General features: G+C 51.0%; 1 protein-coding gene across 1 annotated transcript; it reads right to left on the reverse strand.

Moving 5' to 3' along the window:
- POU5F1 (POU class 5 homeobox 1) lies at positions 1-5,128 on the reverse strand. The gene is made up of 5 exons (XM_059398981.1): positions 4,724-5,128; positions 1,576-1,696; positions 1,146-1,276; positions 449-607; positions 1-267 (listed from the first exon to the last, which is right to left on the reverse strand). Exons 1-5 carry the CDS (start codon positions 5,126-5,128, stop codon positions 1-3), a joined length of 1,083 nt encoding a protein of 360 aa, XP_059254964.1.
- Positions 5,129-19,985: the final 14,857 nt, after the last annotated feature.

The raw sequence follows: 19,985 nt of genomic DNA on the forward strand, positions 1-19,985 counted from the left end.
TCAGTTTGAATGCATGGGAGAGCCCAGAGTGGTGACAGACACAGAGGGAAAGCCTTCACCCTCAGGGAAAGGGACTGAGGAGTACAGCGTAGTGAAGTGAGGGCCCCCATAGCCTGGGGTACCAAAATGGGGCCCTGGTGCCAGAGGAAAGGATACTGGTGCCCCTGAGAAAGGGGACCCAGCAGCCTCAAAATCCTCTCGTTGCGAATAGTCACTGCTTGACCGTTTGCCCTTCTGCCGACGATTGCAGAACCACACTCGGACCACCTGGGATGGAAGACAAGGTAGAGTGACACTGGATCCTAAGCTCTGGGAAGTGGGGCTGGTTCTGCTTAGTCATTTGGCCCAAAGCCAGATCTAGAGCAGTGGCTGGGGGGCAAGAAGCAGAGCCAGGGAAATGGAGGTAATAACCGGGAAGGAGGGGGACACCCAGGGACCAGGCACTCACGTCCTTCTCAAGGCCGAGCTGCTGGGCAATGTGGCTGATCTGCTGCAGGGTGGGCTTCGGGCACTGCAGGAACATGTTCTCCAGGTTGCCTCTCACGCGGTTCTCGATACTTGTTCGCTTTCTCTTTCGGGCCTGCACAAGGGTCTCTGCTTTGCATATCTGGTGAGGGAGGAAGGGGAAGAAGTGGCCAAGGGAGGACATGGATTGGCAGGCTTGGAGCGTGCTGAGCACCATGAGGGTAGTGACTCAGAGCTGACTGCTGGAGCGGCTGGGTGGCTCAGCGGGTTAAGCCTCTGCCTTCGGCTCCGGGCATGATCTCAGGGTCCTGGGATCGAGCCACACATCGGGCTCTCTGCTCAGCAGGGAGCCTGTTTCCACCCCCCCTTCGCCTGCCTCTCTGCCTACTTGTGATCTTGTGATCTCTTTCTCTGTTAAATAAAGAAATACAAATCTTTAAAAAAAAAAAAAAAAAGCGCAGACTGCTATGGGGCACTGCCCGGATGGGTCGCCAGCATCAGATGGTGTGAAGAATCCTGAGGGGGTATCTAGACAGGCGGTTCTGGAGAATTTGGAGGAATTCTACTCCACCCCACTGAGGATCACGCGCCCCATGAAGGAGAGCGGCAAACCAGGAAAGGAAGCATGGACAACCGGCCCAAGACTCGGCAGATCCCTGAGCCTCCCTTCCCACCCTCACCTCCTGTAGGTTTTCGTTGTTGTCAGCTTCCTCCACCCACTTCTGCAGCAGGGGCCGCAGCTTACACATGTTCTTGAAACTGAGCTGCAGAGCCTCAAAGCGGCAAATGGTGGTCTGGCTGAACACCTTCCCTGGGGAGGCCAGGTGAGAGAGAAGCAAGCAAGGTGAGGCAGAAAGCAGTACCTTTGTGACCCCAAGACCCCAAACGGGGTCCCACTTCTTCCCAGAGGGAACTCAAGGTCCAAGTACGTTTTCCTCCTCCCCCACTCTCTACCCTCTTTCATGAGGCGGAAGGTGTAAAGCCTGCCCCAGAAACACCCTTCCCCTTGCCCCACTGGTGGGGAGAATACTCCAAGTTCAGGCATGTTCTTCCAGGGAAGATGTGGTCCCTGTGTTGGGGGCGGGGGAGGACACGCTGAGGGAGACCCACCAAAGAGAACCCCCAGGGTGAGCCCCACATCGGCCTGAGTATATCCCAGGGTGATCCTCTTCTGCTTCAGGAGCTTGGCAAACTGTTCCAGGTCTTTCTGCAGAGCTTTGATGTCTTGCGACTGCAGTCAAAAAGGCAGAGGACATGTAAAAACACAAACACATCAGTGGTCAACCCCCCTTCCCATCTGGGCCTCAAGGAATGGTCCATGGGAGTATCTGCACCAGAATGCCTAAGTATCTAGCAATAACCTCTCTACAAATGTCATTCACCCCAGAAAGCAACACATCCCACAGACACAGCACCACGTGTGCACAGACAGAAAGGCAGGCCTTCCTCCAGGAGAACACCTGTCAGCTTATGTAGGGAGCTGCTGCCTATTAGCTCACTTAATACTCACAATAGATTTCTGACTCAAGCATTACCCCAATCTGAGGCAGTTTCCAAACTAGGAAAGTAAAAGGGCACCATGTCTCTAATTCTCATTTCCCTATACTCTCCCCCAGTTTGCTTCCAGGGTACGACATGGCATGCATACACACGAACACACTACAAAGTAGATACCCAAAAAGGTATGAATTAAGTGAAGGGTATATAGTTAGTGCTCATTTTTCAAATTGGATTATTCTGTATTTTTACTCTATCTTTTTGCAACACATAGGCATGCTCCTTGATTAATTCAACAGATGTATTGCCCTTTCTATAAACCAGCAGCTCCGAAAACTGGACAGAAAGCCGGGCCTCAGGGGGCTTCCATTCTCACGTGGAGAGACAAGTAATTATCCAGTTCATTACTATGTTATAAGCACTGTGGAAAAAAGTGAAGCAGGGTAGAGGATTACAGAGTACAGCAGTGTAGGAGATGATGGGGATGCAGACAATTTTAAGGAGGATCAAGAAAACTGAAGCTTGGGGCGCCTGGGTGGCTCAGTGGGTTAAGCCGCTGCCTTCGGCTCGGGTCATGATCTCAGGGTCCTGGGATCGAGTCCCGCATCGGGCTCTCTGCTCAGCAGGGAGCCTGCTTCCTCCCCTCTCTCTGCCTGCCTCTCTGCCTGCTTGTAATCTCTCTCTGTCAAATAAATAAATAAAAATCTTTAAAAAAGAAAACTGAAGCTTGGGGTGCCTGGGTGGCTCAGTGGGTTAAAGCCTCTGCCTTCGGCTCAGGTCATGATTCCAGGGTCCTGGAATCGAGCACTGCATCGGGCTCTCTGCTAAGCCTGCTTCTTCCTCTCTACCTACCTACTTGTGATTTCTGTCTGTCAAATAAATATATAAAATCTTAAAAAAAAAAAAAAAAGAGTAAGAAAAGAAAACTGAAGCTTGAGCAAAGAGAAAGAGCCAAATGGAAAGGCCTGCAGTGGGTGAAGGATGAAGACCGAGGGTGGGAAGGGAGGAGGGTGAGGAACTCACAAAATCAAAGGGGGCGCAGGGCAAGTCTTGTGGATCCTGCTGTCCATGAAATGGGGAGCCACTGGATGGAGGTGTGGAGTAAAATGACCTGATTTTAAAATGACGTGTTGACAACAGACTAAGGAGGCAACTACCGTCCGCCCACCCCACCCCATCCCCCATTCACTGGGCAGCTGGGACCAGGCCGGTAGGAATAGCTTTATGGTATTTTTCCAAGGGAAAGGTAGCTGGGTTTCCAAAAGATGGGATGTAAAATGTGAAAGCACTGACGACTAACGGTTGGGGCCTTGAGCGACGGGTGATAGTTAGGTTCAGGTGGAGCAGTTCATGGAGCCATCCCGACAAGAGACAGAAAATGTGGTAGTCCCGTGTACAGTGGTAGTCTCGTGTACAAGGCATTTGAGCTCGAGGGTAGGTAAGAGGAAGGAAAGGTACTGATAGAGCAGAGGGTGATGGACTGAGCCCTGGGGCACTCCCTGGTGGGTGGCCAAAGGGACCAGAAGAGCAGCTAAACCTATGTGCAGTCCTGGAAGCTTTGAGGGAAGGGTTCCAAGGGTGGTTGATCACATCAAATTCAAATAGGCCAACGCTCAGTACATGCTTCAGAGCTCTAAATGTCCTCCGCTCCCTGAACTGGCTTGTGTAAATCCTACTTATGGGATCTGAAATAAGGCAACCTCAGAGCAGATCCTAACTCCATCATTTGGTAGGTAGGACCCGTGAAATAGGCTAATAATACCTCCCTGGGAGATTTTGTGCCGGTTAATGAGATAATGATGTAGGCACTGAGCACACAGCCAGGCACTTAGGAAATGGACCACAATTGGCAGCCATTATCATTCAAGGCTCAGTCGCCTCCTACAAAGTCTAGGGCCACTGGGTCGGCTGAAGCGCTCGCACCTCCTTCTGTGAGGTCTAAGGGCTTAGTACTTGATCTCTAATTGCTTACACTTGTCTTTGGAGGACTGGAAGTCACAGCCTTAGTTGTCTTTCAGGAGTGCTGGACACAGAAGTCTTTTCAGTGCCTCGGCAGACCCTACGTTTGGGGAATGGCCTGGGGAGGACTTCTTCCACTTAGCTTTTTGGCTTGCCCACAACTAACAGAATTAAGGCTGAAATTGGTGCCAGGGTGTGCACTTTGCATAATGGTGACTCACTAGCCCCAAGGCAGAGGTCAAGGGAAGACAAGCCCTAAACTTGACGGGAGGTAAACCCAACCCCACACGTCCACACACAGCCCAAACAGGAGCTTCTATCAGAAATCAGTCCCACCCTAGACTTTCAGGAACAATAACCCTGGGATAAGCACTGTTTTTACCCTTAGGCCACACTTAACCCTAAGGCCCAGATCCTGAATCGGTAAGATCAAATTTTCAAGAAGGGTTAAGGGTGGGAGAAGGGGCTCAAACCCCAAGCTGGGTATGGCGCTGGGCTGGTTATTAAGTGAGCGACCCTGGTCAGGACAGGCCTAAAAGGGCCAGGCAGGAAGCAAGGCCAGCCTGGGGCAGCTTCCGATTCCTCCCTGGTCTGCCCCAGCCCTCACCTACCTTCACTCTGAATTCCAGCTTTGGTTCCCACCTTGCCCTTGCTCTCAGGCCACACACCCATCTCTGACTTGAGCACGGCCCCAGCCTGCTCCCCTCTTGGGTTCCAGGCCTAGGCAGCTGTAGGCTACCACCTCACCTCCCCCTCCCGCCAGCCCGGCCACCTCCTCCCAGCCCCGTTTTAGCTCACTCGCCTCCTCGGGGTTTTGCTCCTGCTTCTCCTTGTCCGGCTTCACAGCCCCAGGGGGTGCAGCGCAGGGCTCCGGGGAGGCTCCCTCGGAGTTGCTCTCCACCCCGGCTCCCCGCTCGCCCTCCGGCTGGGAGGTCTCCAGGCCGCCTTGGGGCACCAGCCCCACTCCAACCTGAGGTCCACAGTACGCCATCCCTCCGCAGAACTCATAGGGCGGGGGGCACGAGGGAATCCCCCACACCTCAGCGCCCGGCCCGACTCCCGGACCGATTCCCGACCCGCCGGGAGGGCCTGGGAAGCTCAGCCAGGTCCGAGGGTCAACCCAACCGGGCTCCGGCCCTCCCGGCCCATCGCCTCCACCGCCCGGCGGGGGCGAGAAGGCCAAGTCGGAAGCCAGGTGTCCCGCCATGGGGAACGGAGGCGCCCCAAGCCGGGGGCCTGGAAAAATAAGGGCTTTCCAAGAAACTGCTCAACACCTTTCTCCCTCCCCAATCCCACCCACTAGCCTTGACCTCTGGCCCCGCCCCCTGGATGGGTGGAGGAGAGGGAGGTGGGGGTGGGAGAAACTGAGGCGGAGGGTGTTTGCTTCATGGTGACTGGTCCGTCGCGCGAGCGGGAAGCCAGGGAGCTCCAGCTAAGTGACTCTCCAGGGTTTGGACTCTTGACGCAGGCCCCCATTCGGACCTTCACTTCCAACTCGCGAGGGGCTGCCCGTCTTCTCTAGGACTCTGCACACCTTAGAACTGTCTGGGCTCGCTGGGACACTTCCTCCCCGATATTCAGGAGCCCCGGTGCTTGACCCCTCTCCAAAGACCGGGGCCCCATCTCCTGACTGGGGCCTAGGCATTTTCTCAGCCCCTCAAACATTTCTGAGTGTGCATGTGTAGAGGACTGTTGGAGCTACCCCTCATTGCTTAACAGCCACCGGCTGCTGTCCTCCCTCATTCCCAATCCCCACCGCCCCCACCGGGGCTTTGGCATTCCCATCCCAATTACTGGCCATGTTTAAGTCACCCCAAAGCCACAGATGCCCTGTACTCCTCAGCCAAGTGGGCTGACTACCCCATCTCCAAGGGCTCTCTTCCACGCCTGGAGTCTTCTGCTCCAGAGCCCCTTCTAACCTACCAGACCCAGGAATTGACCGCCACTTCCCCTTCTAAGGGCCAGACTCTGGACTGACTGGGCCCACGTTCTCTAACTTTGTCCAGACGGAGGGATCAGACACATCTACCCCACAGGCCCCCCACTGGGAGACCCCCCACCTCAGGCTCCTTGTCCCCCATCAGGGACCCGAGCCTGTAGCCCCGTCGTTGGCCATTCCTCCTCCACCTCCCCAGCCCAGGCCTCTCCAGCCCTCCTAGGCCCTGGGTGGGGAAAGCCAAAGGAGAGAGCTGGGCAGGAAAAAATATCTGACTTCAGGTTCAAAGAAGCTTGGAAGGGACTGGGGGAAGGGGGCAGGACAATGGCCTTGGCTGGACAATCCCAGTCCCCAGAGGGGGCAGCTCTAACCCTAAACAAGTGCTCAACCCTTGAATGGGCCTGGATGGCTCCCCTGGGGACAGCTTCCTGCCCCCCAACCCCCAGCCCCAATCCCCCCCCACAGAATCCCTCTCTGAGCAGGGAACAGAACTCCAGCAACACCATCCCCCCAATCCCCTCAAAGCCTGAGCCTCAGACAGGGCCCCCCACTGGGACCTAGGTAGCCTGCTCCCCTTCCTCTGGAAGACTCAGGCGTCCAGCCTCATCAGCCACCCCTCCCCCAGACCCCTAGGCCAAGGGATGCACTTTGTTTAGTGGAGCGGCTAGAAAGATGCAGAAGAGGTGGAGAACCATTTGGAGAGGGGGTGCAGGAGGCCTTTCCTAAGCTCTCCCCCACCAGGGTCTATTTTACTGGGCCTCCCTGACTGTCCTGAGGGCCCACACTGTTGGCCTAGGGCTTGATTCTGTTTGCAAGAGAATAGCCCTCAGAGTTCCCGTCTATGAAGAATGATGTTTGCTCCAAAAACTTGTCTTGGGGTGCCTGAGTGCCTCAGTCCTTAAGCATCTGCCTTAGGCTAAGGTCATGGTCCCAGGGTCCTGGGATTGGGCCCGCATCGGGCTCCCTGCCCAGCGGGAAACCTGCCTCTCCCTCTCCTGCTTCCCCTGCTTGTGTTCCCTCTCTCTCTGTGTCTCTGTCAAATAAATAAATAAAAATAAAAATCTAAAAAAAAAAAATTGTCCTAGATGGAGGCCCTAGGGCAAACTGAGGGGCTAGATCAGAGTTCTCCACAGCTTGGAAGGTCAGAATCCTGAGCCTAGGGACACTGACCTCCGCCAACCTTAAGGCAGCTCTTCAGCTCAGCCCTGTCTGCAGTTGTTTGCTGGTGTCAGTGGCTCAGTGTCTGTATTCTGAGAGCCTGGATATCTTGCAGGGGCCCTCCTGACTGTGGCCTGCTGTCTTTACCTTGCTATCAGTGAGTTTTTTGAGCCTGTTTTTTTTTTTTTCTCCTGTGCCTATATAACACAGTACTGCTCAAGCACCCATCTGTATGAACTTTATGGACAACTAAGTGTACGCATGCATTTCAATACTTGACATATGTCCGTTGAAAAATCTACGGGGCAGTGAATCTGAAACTGTACTCACCCTCTAAGCCACTAACTGCCCAAAAGGCAGATAGATTAAGAGGCCTGGTGGGGGTGGAGAGACATGCTTTAGAACAGGAGGGGGCCCCTCCCCAGTCATCTCCTCCACCCCCGGGACAGAGCCATCACGGCACCTTTGTCATGCATCTATCTGCTGTCTGCCAAGAAGACAGCCTCCTGGAGGAGGGGGGGAGGGGCAGTCCTAGGACTTGGCTGAAATCCCCCACACCAATGCTTCCCAGCTCACCACACTCTCCGTTCCCAGAAACCTCTCCTCCCATGCCAGTCCCCAGGGCCCTGTTGCCCATCTTCCCAGCTAGTGACTCCTCACATACCCTCCGTTTTCCCTGCCAACACCGCCCTCTTATTTTTTAGATTACAATTTGCAGTTGCTCTATGTGCTGTTTCTGGTCTGGGGAAGAGGCCCATTCCAGAGGGAGAACCAGAAGAAGGCGGGTGGTAGGATCCCTGGTTGGCTTGCAGTGGGACCCCTGAGCCAGGCCAGCCTGCTTACATGGAGTCTGACCCAGAAGCTTCACAACAAGTGAAGTTTGTCTGGAGCCCCAGCCAGTCCCTCCTGGGATTCTCAGGGCTGACCCAGGCTGAGATTTGCTCCCCTCCCCAACCCCACCCTACTGTTGAGCCTGAAGGGTAGGGGGCTGTCTGCAGGGTGGCAGCCCAAGGTTGTTGGCCTCCAGGAGACTGGAAGTGAGGTTGAGTCACCAGACCTGGCTTGACTTCCCTGCGTCATATAGAATCACCAAAAAACTTCAAGTCCCAAAGACAATTTAGAACTGGGCGCAGAAACTCTCTGCATACACCTTTAACTGTAGTGCAATGTCAAGGCCCTTCACAGAGACAAATGGGAGGTTCTGGTTGCAGGGCCTTACAGGGAGACCGTGGGAGGGCAGTAAGGGCCGGCACTCCCCAGGTATGGCTGGCCAGCATGGCTGCAGAAAGAGGTGTCAGACCCCCATCCCCTTGCGAGGGCATCGGGGTGCGGTTTGGTCAGGAAAACCAGCAGGAAGGGCTCAGATGGAGACCAGTGGAGATGCTCCACACAAGCGTAACAAACCACTTATTTTGATCTCTGGGTTCTATCGCTCTGGAGGCAGAAGAAAGTGAGGAGGGCTGAGGAGGGAAGGGTTCAGGCTTTGCCTCCTCTGGAAGATGATCTCAATCTCAATGTACACACGTTCCTCTGCTCCCTGTAAACCAACTCTCCTTCTCACAGTCCTCCCATCTCTCCCCGACCAAGGTCCACAAACTGAAGTTTCTTTGGCCCAGTCCAGACATTCTAACCTTGAATAGAAGAGCCCGGTCTCGGGCTGCATTCTGCGGGGAAAGCGGGAGGGTTGGGAGGCCCGGGAGCAGTAGCCAGGAGTAACCGGAATGTCTGTAGAGCAGGATGCTCAGCCCTTCTCTTACTCCCCAACCAGTGGCCTCTCCCCCATCTGAGCCTCATTTTCCTCACTTAATATGGAGGAATTGAACTAAAAGAACTCTACATTTTCTTCCAGCACCAACATAAAATTGCTGTTCCAATCCCATACACCCTCCAATCTACCTATGTCACGTCTTCGCCGTGGGAATATAGATTTCAGTTTGCACACTTGTGAAGAGAAACTGGGGTTGGAGGGCTGGGGGAGAAGAAACCCAGTGAGATGCTGGCACAGGCCTTTCTGCACCCCACCTCCCTCCTCTAAGCAGCCTTCCTGAGAGACCTGTCAGGTGTTCCCACCCAGTCTGATCAAGTTATGTTCAAGGATTTTGGGATGCCACTTTGGACTTGGTTTTGAGGGCTTGGGAGATTACAAGAAACACACTTCATGAGGTAAAACTTTTCATGGAAAACAGAGCTGGTAGGGGGCGGTACATGTGTACGTGGATGCGTGGATGCGTGTATACAGGGAGGGAGACACCCAGGCCAAAAGCTAGACAGAAAACAGACATCCTAAGCTCCTCCCTCCTCTTTTCATATTCTTTCAGTTGCTCTCTTTGAATCCTTGCTCAGCACCCTAGAGAGAGGGATGCTAGGACACTTAGGGTCACACCCAGCTCTCAAATTCTGAGCATTCCTGCTCTCCTGCCCTTTGTCCAGAGAAAGGTGCACTGCAGCGCCCACAGTGATCACCGTGGAAGGCAGGAGCCCACAGAAGATCCAGAATGTGCGTGTGCTGGAGGGGTGCTCAGGACAAGCAGGCTCTGAAAGTGAGGGCATGTGGGCCCCTGACAGACCAGTTGGACTCCCCTGTCTTCCACCTTTCCCTGGGCCACCCTGACTGCGCATCTGAGGTCCTGCAGAGACCCCCGGCATTGGCCTGGTGCTCCCCAAGACAGGCAGGCCTCTACTCTTGTCAAAGGGCATCTCAGTGGCCTACTGGCTGCAAGCAGTCCCATCCCCTGGGGATCAGGTGGCTTAAGGTCCCCAGGATTCAGGGTTCAGAGGCGGCCTGTCCCTCTGCTAGGTTAGCTTGGAGTCCTGGAGGACGGAAGCCAAGGGCCCCACGTGTTGGGATGGGCTCCTTTCCCTGGGCTTTATGGAGAGTCACAAACACTAGTGGCACGGGAGTCACAGTCACACACACTGTGGCAAAGGAGACCAGTTTGGGACCAGGGAACTTGCTGCCCCTGGTTTTGCCCAACTGTCATGCATCCACAGCAGGTCATGCCCTACCCTGAGTGCTCGTGGGTGCTAAGCACTGCGTCAGAACAAGTGGAGAAAGGGTTCACCAAATACAGATGAGAGAAGACAAGCAGAATGGTCAGGCAGCTCAGCAATGGAACTATACTCACAAAGGGCACTGGTAATGCTATGGAAGTAATGGAGTCATGGTTGGCTGGGAGGCCGGCTTGCCCCCTCTTCCCCGCCCCCTCCCCCCACACAGATTGGTCCACACCTATCACTCCCATCCAGGCCAGGGCCCCGCCCCAGCTTCCAGGCATTTCTGGAGAGAGTGGACGCAAGCTTTGGGTCAGGAAGGACTGGTTGCTCTTTTCTCTTCTCCTCATTTGGCAGTTCTGCTTTTTCCTGGACTTGCTTTTGCCGAAGTGCAAAGACTCCAACATGCTGAGAAGGAAGTCCTGGCCAGTGTTCTCGGCTGCCCTGGTTCCCTAGCACCTCACAAATGACCACTGTCTGGAGGATGGGTGACTCTGAAATGCCGAAGCTCCTAAACTCCAAAGTTAAAGGAGAGCAAAACGGTGGCTTTCTCTGCCTCCACTCCCACCACTTCCCAGAATGCCTGGAATTCCCTTCTCCAACTAATTAACCTTCACTCATTCTGGAAGACAGGGTTTCTCCCTCTTGCATTACACCCCCACAACCCGCCCCCCCCCCCCCCCCCCCCTGTCTCCTGCAGCCGGTGGCTTCCTCCAGTGCTGGTGTTCCCTGAAGGCACTGCTCATGCCACAGTGACGTCACTGACAACATTGACTACACTGATGGCACTGAGTCTCGTCAGCTCTGCACTGCACCACAATGAGACCTGCTGAAGGCAGAAACCCATGCCTGGGGCCCAGCACGGCATCCTGCTGACATCCCAGATCTAAATGCTACCTCTGGCTCTGCAGCCCTCACGGCCCATGTAAATGAGCCTCTCGAAGCCCTACTTTCCTCAACTGGGAATTGGAGATAATAACAGTCCTTACCTTACAAGTAAAGATCCAACGAGAGAATGCATGCTGGTGTTCATGTAAAACCCACCAAGAAGAATTCAAGAACTAGCAGCTGCTACTGTAATGTTTTTATTGGTGATGTACAATGAACAGCACTTAGTAGACCCTCAGATGTTCGCTAGATTAAAAAAGGAAGAAAAGAGGGGCACCTGGGTGGCTCAGTGGGTTAAGCCGCTGCCTTCGGCTCAGGTCATGATCTCAGGGTCCTGGGATCGAGCCCCGCATCAGGCTCTCTGCTCTGCAAGGAGCCTGCTTCGCCCTCCCTCTTTGCCTGCTTTTCTGCCTACTTGTGATCTCTCTCTCTCTCTCTCTGTCAAATAAATAAATAAATAAATAGAAAGAAGTATACTTCCCTTCAGACCCTGACCGGTCTCCAGGGTTCCTGTAAACTACTGCTGGGGGCAGGGAGGTGACCCTCAGAAGATCAGTTATTTTCCAGACTTTGGATTCGAAAAAGGTAGATTTTTCTTTTTTTTTTTTCCCCATCTGAATAGAAGGGTTGCGAGCTCAGAGGCAATGGGGAGTTCTCTAGCCCTATTCCTTGGCTGGGGTAAGGTGGGGCTGTTACAATTATGTCCTACATTTGCCAATACTAAATGCCTAATATCCAGTCTTTCTGGTACATAAAAGGGTTTGGAGTCAGGGATATGATCCCTTAGACAGAAGGAGGAGATAATATCAAATCTCACTGAAGGGTGCCCGGTATATTTATTCAGTGCCCAAACTGAATCACTCAATAGTTAAATGATAACGAATTCATGGCTCTGCATCTTTAGGACTGTACTGAATCTTCCACAACAACCACCTCCTCCCCAAACCGCCCCCCCCCCCGCCCTCCCCGCCTGCCCTGGCCCCCAGTCACCTTTGTTCTAGCTGTTCTGCTTCATTGCCCTCCTTGGGATGATGACAAAGTGCTGGGCTCTGACCTTCAGTCTGAGAATCAACTTCTCCCAAGCCCTGAGACCCTGACCTGGGACCTAGATGCCTGGGGTTCCGTTCACATGCTCTCCTTGCAGCACCACAAGAAAGTCTGTCATTTAAGTAGCTTGAGAATTCCTAAGGGGCTTGCCCAGGGCTGAGCTGGGAAAGAGCAATGAAGTTCTATTGCAGAGAGTACATCACTGAAAAGAAATGGTGGGAAGGGTCAACATGAGAGATAGCCCACAAAGTTCCTGTGAAAAGGTGAGGCTGTATGACTATTTTTAGGGCACCAGAAGAGAGGATAAAAGGAATGGGGAGTGAACAGTGGGAAAGAAAATCCTTAAAAAAAAAAAAAAAAAAAGATTTTATTTATTTACCTGACAGAGAGAGAGCACAAGCAGGGCGGGGGGGCAGCAGGCAGAGGAAGAGGGAGATACAGGCTTCCCTATGAGTGGGGAGCCCAATGCGGGGCTCAATCCCAGGACTCTGGGATCATGACCTGAGCTGCAGACAGATGCTTAACCGACTGAGCCACGCAGGTACCCCAAGGAGTTATACCCTGGAAAACTCTCATTTCTCCATGGGATCTCATCCAAGCTCATTGCTTTAAATAGTAATGACTAACAGTATCTAAAGCCCCGTACTTTACATCAGTATATCAACCACCTGTTGGCCATCCTGACCTCAAGTCCTCATTGCCTTAAACGCAACACATCTAAACTGAGTATATCCTTAGCTCCCATCATAGAAAAACCTGGCCCTCATCCTATATTCCTGGTGTTGGCATCACCATCCAATCCTACCCATTTACTCAAGTCAGAGCTGGGTTGTGATCCCCTGATGCCAGGCAGCCTGCTGGTGCAGTACCAAGAAGCTATCCCTGAGGTTACAGAAGAAAAAGACTCACAGACCAGGCACCTGGTGGGCTCAGTCAGTAAAACATGAGGCTCTTGATCTTGGGATCATGAGTTTGAGCCCCACATTGGGTATAGAGACGACTAAAAATAAAATAAAATGAACTTTAAAAAAAGGCTCACAGACCAAATCAAGATGCTTGACTCACATGGTGTATTGCATAAATGTAGAACACACAATGAGGAGCAAGGGGAAAACAATGGGGGGGTACAAGTTGGATGGAAGGATTTTACATCCTGAATTCTGGGGTGTTCAATGTGCATCTGTCCTGTCAAACTGACTTCTTGAATATCATGTGCCTCAGGTGGCTCATACTTCATAAATATCATAAGTGTCTGCTGGGTCTTCTCTCTCTCTCTCTTTCTTTTTTTCTTTTTCTTTCATTCTTTCTTTCTTTAAGATTATTTATTTGAGCAGGGAGAGGGGCAGAAGGAGAGGGAGAAGGAGAAACAGGTTCCCTACTGAGCACAGAGCCTGACGCAGGGGGCTCAGTCCCAGGACCCCAACATCATGACCTGAGCCTAAGGCAGATACTTAATCAACTGAGCCACCCAAGCAGGCGCCCGCGCCTTTCCTCCCTTTCTATCTCAGTTCACACAAATATATTCTTTTTTAAAAAAAAATTTTTATTTTTTAAAAATATTTTGTTTATTTATTTGACAGAGAGAAATCACAAGTAGACGGAGAGGCAGGCAGAGAGAGAGAGAGGGAAGCAGGCTCCCTGCTGAGCAGAGAGCCCGATGCGGGACTTGATCCCAGGACCCTGAGATCATGACCTGAGCCGAAGGCAGCGGCTTAACCCACTGAGCCACCCAGGCGCCCCCACACAAATATATTCTAATGTGTCTTACAGATTTACTTATCCTCATGCAACACTTCTGATAAATTCCATCCATCCCATTTGTTTTCCTATCTTCTGTAGCAGAACTGGGTGTTCCCAAACAATCAGCAGGTGTACTTTCCATGGGTACTTACTCTAGATTGCTGCTTGCCTCCCTCAGCACCTCCCAATTTCAAATAATTACCAAGCCTTGCCCATGTTTCACTTCCTATTTCTTGAATCTGGACATTCTTCCCTATTTCCATCTAACCAACCCATAGCGTGCCTTGTTGGGATTGTCTTTCTAGTTGGTCTCCCTCTTTCTAGTCCTTTTTTTCCCCCACTCTCTCCAGTCTTAACCATTTAAAATGTCCTCCTGATACAATCGGTGATCTATCTGGAAACACAATCTTACATACCACTCTGCTGCTCCTTCAAGGATTCCCTTTTGCCCTCAGGATGACTTCCAAGTTCCTTAGCAGGCTAAACAAGGCCCCTCAAAGGCTGAGGTCTCTACCCCATCATCCACTACTCCCTGCTTTCACTGGACCATCCTAGAACAGGAATGTTTGGGCATCTCGGTAGTCCTGCTGCTGTTCCCTGTCCCACAGTCTTTCTGAGACTGTCCACTGTTGAGGAAAGAGTCATTCCTACTTTCTGCTCCCCATACAAGCCAAATTAAACCTTACCCTGGCCTCAAACCCTCTACTATGCTGCAGCAGCCCTTTATTTCAGAGATGAGCTCTCTGACTCAGAGGTCAGGGCTAATCCATGATATATACCCCTCCACACTCCTCTATGGCTGTACTTCCCCAACGGGCCATCCCTTTTCTTGTTCAAAGTTAACTCCTTGACCTCTCTTTGACCCCTTGGTTATTCCCTTCTCTCCAGCAGGGAAAGCCTCTCCCTAGTATCAGCTCTTGAGAGAGCTGGAATGGTTCAGTGCAGTGCTCCCCAAGCTTGACAGAACCCAAGAATCACCTGGGTTATTTGTTTTCCAGGCTTTTCCTCTCCAGAACCTGACTCAGGACAATTTGGAGGAAGCCCAAGAATCTATTTTTAACAAGCACCCCATTGATAATTTTTAGGAGATGAACTGCCTTGGACAAGGTTTTAACTCACCAAACCTTGTTTTCCTCGCGTGTAGAAATGAGGAAAGAATGCCTTAGACATTTCATGATAATATCCCCCAGCCCCCTCAAAAAGCACCTAGTAAGGTATTTTAAAATATTTTTAATCAAACGTTGCTGCTGCTGCTGCTATCACTGGCTCCTTTTTCAGAAATATCTGCCTTTTGACCCTCTCTTTTTCCAAGAAGCTTCCAGAATAAATTGTCCTTCTCTGCCCCCCAGCATCCACTTGCTTTTAGTTCACAAGATATTTTAATTGATTGATTTTTTTCTGATAAAGAAGTAATACCAACTATCTCAGAATATCACAAAGAAGTAATAGGCCCTCCAACACCTTTCCTCCCAAGACCACCACTGTTGTCACCTTGGTGAATGTTCTTCTAGGTTACTGCTCAGGAACATAGTAACCTGCTTTTCTAAACAAAACAAAACAAAACAAAAGATTCTAGGGGTGCCTGGGTGGGTTAAGCCTCTGCCTTTGGCTCAGGTCATGATCTCAGGGTCCTGGGATCGAATCCCCATTAGGCTCTCTGCTCAGCAGGGAGCCTGCTCCTCCCCTCTCTCTGCCTGCCTTTCTGCCTACTTGTGATCTCTCTCTGTCAAATAAATAAAATCTTAAACAAATAAAAATAAGATTCTAGTCTAAACTTCTTTTTCACTTAGTGACAACATATCTCATCGAATCTTGCTTTTGCCTCCACCTCTGTGTGATATGGCTAAGGTCACCAGTCACTTCCTAATCGCTGAATCCACCGACTCCTGCAGTCCTAATCTGAGCGTGTGACCCTGGATTTCTCTTTCTCTTGTCACTCTCCTGCTCGGATTCCTCTCCTCCAGCCTCCCTGACTGGCTTCAGCAGTGACATCAGGTACACGGAATCACTTCCTCAAGCTCTACCCTCCGGGCATTTTGCAAGGATTGCCTGAAGAAACCCATTCATCTCTGGACTTCTCTTGCAGTTTCTACCATCTCTCCTCTAGCAGCAGCTTTGTCAATACAAGTCTACTCATTTTACTGCCTTGCCTCAATCCTTCAATGAGACCCTCCCCCACTGCCTTCGAAAAACAGTTTCTGGGCCTGCCTCCTATGGGGAACTGGGAATTGCCTAGGATTTGTAGTCAGAAAGTCCTGGGTTGACATTCCTTACTCACTAACATACCCACAGTGTGAATTTAGGAAATAACCTAACTTCCAAGCTTGCATCTCTCATCTGTAACCCAGGAAAATAAGACCCTAAAGCTGTATGGCTGAGAGTCAAGAGTTTATTAAGTGGCCAGACAGCAATGGCAAGAGCGAGCACTTTTTTTAAAAAAGATTTTATTTATTTATTTGACAGAGAGAGATCACAAGTAGGCAGAGAAGCAGGCAGGGCGGGTGGGGGGGAGCAGGCTCTCTGCTGAGCAGGGAGCCCTATGCAGGGCTGGATCCCAGGACCCTGAGACCATGACCTAAGCTGAAGGCAGAGGCTTTAACCCACTGAGCCACCCAGGTGCCCCAAGAGTGAGCACTTCAACAACCCTGCTCTGATACGTCCTTTATCCTCCCACCAGCAGTCAGGTTTTCCATCTACCTGTGGTTGCCAGAACCCCACTCTGGTAGTGCAGTTGCCTACAGTGCTCTACCCCCCCACCCCTTGTTTGTCCACTTAAGACCCTACTCATCTCCAACGGTGAAGGTTAGCCGCCTCCTCTCAAGCCTTTCTGCACCTCCACAGGTGGAAGTCACTCCTCCTTTGGAAAGCCTCCAGACCCTATGCATTCTGCTGTGATAGCATCTATGTCTAATAGTACACTAATCAGCTCAGTTTTCATCAGACTGACACCGTTTAAAACCAGACCTTATTCCTCTTTGTGTCCCTCATGCCCAGCAAGAAGTAACCAGTAAGTGTGGGTTGCAAAAATCAATCTGATACAAATTTCATTGCTTTAAGACCAAGTGAGGGGTTAAGTGGGGGAGAGGATTTGGGGTAATCTTTTATGCGAGGCAACTAGTTTCAGAGGAAACCCTACCCCCTATGCCAGGCGTTCTCTTCTCTCAGACTTGGCAACCTCTATCTCCCCAGCCCTCACTGGGGGCGCTCCAGGAAGTGGTCACAAAGAGACTCATAAAGGCCACAGTTTGGGGGAGGGTGTGGTTGGGGTGAAGGGGAGGTGTCTACACAAATGAGCCTCCTCACAGCTCAACGCTCAGGTGAGGCACTGTCGGGCCTCTGGTGATGGGAGTGAACCACTTGGCCTCAGTTTCCCAGGAGGTGAAGCCTCCGGCTGTGGGCCTGGGCATTAGGGAGGCTGGTGGTGAGGAGGCTCACTGGCCTGGCTTCTACAACCAGCACAATTGCAGGCCGAAGGGGTGGGGGTGGGGGTGCTTGGCCCTCAGGCTCTCACTTCTTCCTGGTCTTTGAGGCCTGGGTCTCAGAGGCCAAGCTCAGAGCTCGGGGGGGGGGGGGGGGGCACTTGAGACCTGCCCAGCCACTGCCAAGGCTACAGCGGCACCACCCAGAAGGCTTCCATTGTGTGGTATCTACCTGAGAGGCGAGACTTTCCCCTTTCCTTGTATCCCATTGAACAAAATCCAGTCAGAGGCGGGATTCCGTGCTCCGCAGGTGGGGAAGGGTGCTTTGGTCCAGCTCGCCTTTGCAGTTCTGGATTTAACCGCCACTGTCACTGTGGGGTTTTGAGGGTTTTAATGTTGGGACTCCTCCTCACCAATTAAATATCATGTTTTTAAAAATTCACTTTCCCGGGGCGCCTGGGTGGCTCAGTAGGTTAAGGCCTCTGCCTTCAGCTCAGGTCATGATCTCAGGATCCTGGGATGGAGTCCTGAATCGGGCTCTCTGCTCAGCGGGGAGCCTGCTTCCTCCCGGAGGAGGAGGAGGAGGAGGAAAGGAATTTAGTCAGAAGGGCATTATTTGTCCTTCAGTAAAGAGAGTTCCAGACCTATTACACCCGCTTTGTCAGCTCTCTTCAGGTCCTTTCCCTGCATTTCCTCGTCCTCCCTCCAGTGATGGGGATTATATAGGTTATTACAATCTAGTCTAGTGTCTTTGTTCCTGTCTCAGACCCTAAACTCCTTAAGAACAGGTGCTGTCTTATTCATTTTCCTATCCCTAGAGGCAAGCACAGTTATTCTTGGCACACAATAAGCACTTGATTATGGAGTGAATGGGCTGGTGTGGGGAAAGGTAGATGGTAGAAAGGCTGAGATCCCAGGAGGGGGAGGGCCCAAGAAAGGCGAATGCAATTCCTTCTTCCTCCAGCCATTCCAAAAGGAGAGGGAGAGGAAGGGGTACTGGGTGGGGCAGATGACATGATTCCAATTCTTTGAGGAGGGCTTGGGGATGTGTGAAGAGGGGACTTCTCTATGGTTTTTGTGGAGATCAGCTTGTGTTTTAGCCCCAGTCTCATGATCCATTCAAAATCTTCTCCTTTTTAGGAGTACTGAGGTGGGATAATGGAAACAAGGCAGGTTTGGAGGCAGGAGCCCTGGGTATCAATCCAGATTTGCTCCTGGTGATTTTGTAGAATGGTTATTTAAACCCCTGACTCTCAGTTATAGATCTCTAAAATGGGAGGTTCCTCTTCGCATGAACCTTGTGAAGATTAAAAGAGATATTAATATAAAGTTCCTGGCAAAGAGTATATGCTACAAAGAATCAACCTACATCAGTTCCTCCCTCTGCGCCCCCACCATGGCTCTTCTGGCGACACTCATCTCTTTCTTTTCCCCAAATCATACAAACCACAAAATGCTGGCTTGCAGACATATATGATCTTTTATTGTCATCCTGTGGTTGTTTGGTACATTTTCTCTTTTCTCTTAAAATGTGGAGGTACTAGAGATCAGGCATTGTTACCAGTTGTGAATGCACCCTGGAAAAGCTGTTTGTGCCGCCTCTTCACTCTCTGTGGCACTTCAGCCCCATACAGATGGTATGTGATAGATTGAAAGGGAGTGGAGTGGGGCCCAAAGAGAGTCCCAAAATGAAAAAATAAATGATTCACGTGTTTATAGGCATAACAATGCAGAATATTTGGTTTTCAGACTAGCAAAAATGGGGGTGGCCCCTACCTTCAAAGAATCTGCAGTTGAGAGGAGATAGATAAATATTGTAAAAGGTACACCACAGGGGCACCTGGGCGGCTCAGTTGGTTGGGTGACTGCCTTCTGCTCAGGTTGTGATCCTGCAGTCCCCAGATTAGTCGTCACTGGGCTCCCTGCTCAGCCGGGAGTCTGCTTCTCCCTCTGATCCTCCCCCCTCTCATTCTCTCTTTCCCATATAAATAAATAAATAACTAAAATAAAAGACTAAGTAAATAAAAGGTACACAACAATTCAAGTTTACATTCTAAAAAAAGATAAAGAAGCCACAAAAATTGAGAACCCTATCACATTCTTAATTACTCAACTGGCTCTTTAATAATGGATTTTTTTTTTCAGTTTTTGCCTTTACAATACATCTTACCTGTAATTAGCTCATTTTTATTATTAGAATTTTAAAAATTTTATTATAAACATTTTTAAATTCAGGTATGGGGGGCGCCTGGGTGGCTCAGTGGGTTAAGCCGCTGCCTTCGGCTCAGGTCATGATCTCAGGGTCCTGGGATCGAGTCCCACATCGGGCTCTCTGCTCGGCGGGGAGCCTGCTTTCTCCTCTCTCTCTGCCTGCCTCTCTGCCTGCTTGTGATCTCTGTCTGTCAAATAAATAAATAAAATCTTTAAAAAAAAATAAAAAAAAAATAAATTCAGGTATGGTGTGCATATGGTGAAATGAACAGATTTTTAGTGAATCTATCAATGAAGTTTGTTTATTTATTTATTTAAAATATTTTATTTATTTATTTGACAGAGAAAGAGAGATCACCAGTAGTCAGAGGCATACAGAGCGGTGGGGGAAGCAGGGGAAGCAGGCTCCCTGCTGCACAGAGAGCCCAATGTGGGGCTCGATCCCAGGATCGTATTTATGTTTTGTTTTGTTTTTAAATATTTTATTTAATTTATTTGACAGACAGAGATCACAAGTAGGCAGAGAGGCAGTTAGAGAGAGAGAGGGGGAAGCAGGCTTCCCCCTGAGCAGAGAGCCCGATGTGGGGCTCAATCCCAGGACCCTGAAATCATGAACTGAGCCAAAGGCAGAGGCCTTAACCCCCTGACCCACCCATGCGCCCCCGTATTTATGT

This window comes from Mustela nigripes, chromosome 5 (assembly GCF_022355385.1).
Source record: "Mustela nigripes isolate SB6536 chromosome 5, MUSNIG.SB6536, whole genome shotgun sequence".
Classification (NCBI taxonomy): domain Eukaryota; kingdom Metazoa; phylum Chordata; class Mammalia; order Carnivora; family Mustelidae; genus Mustela; species Mustela nigripes.

Coding starts and splice junctions, on each gene's coding strand:
- POU5F1 (XM_059398981.1), bottom strand. CDS start 5,128: ATGGCGGGACACCTGGCTTCCGACTTGGCCTTCTCGCCCCCGCCGGGC. Junction 1,277..1,575: donor CACCCTGGGGGTTCTCTTTG/GTGGGTCTCCCT, acceptor TGGCCTCCCCAG/GGAAGGTGTTCAGCCAGACC. Junction 268..448: donor AGCTCGGCCTTGAGAAGGAC/GTGAGTGCCTGG, acceptor CTTCCATCCCAG/GTGGTCCGAGTGTGGTTCTG.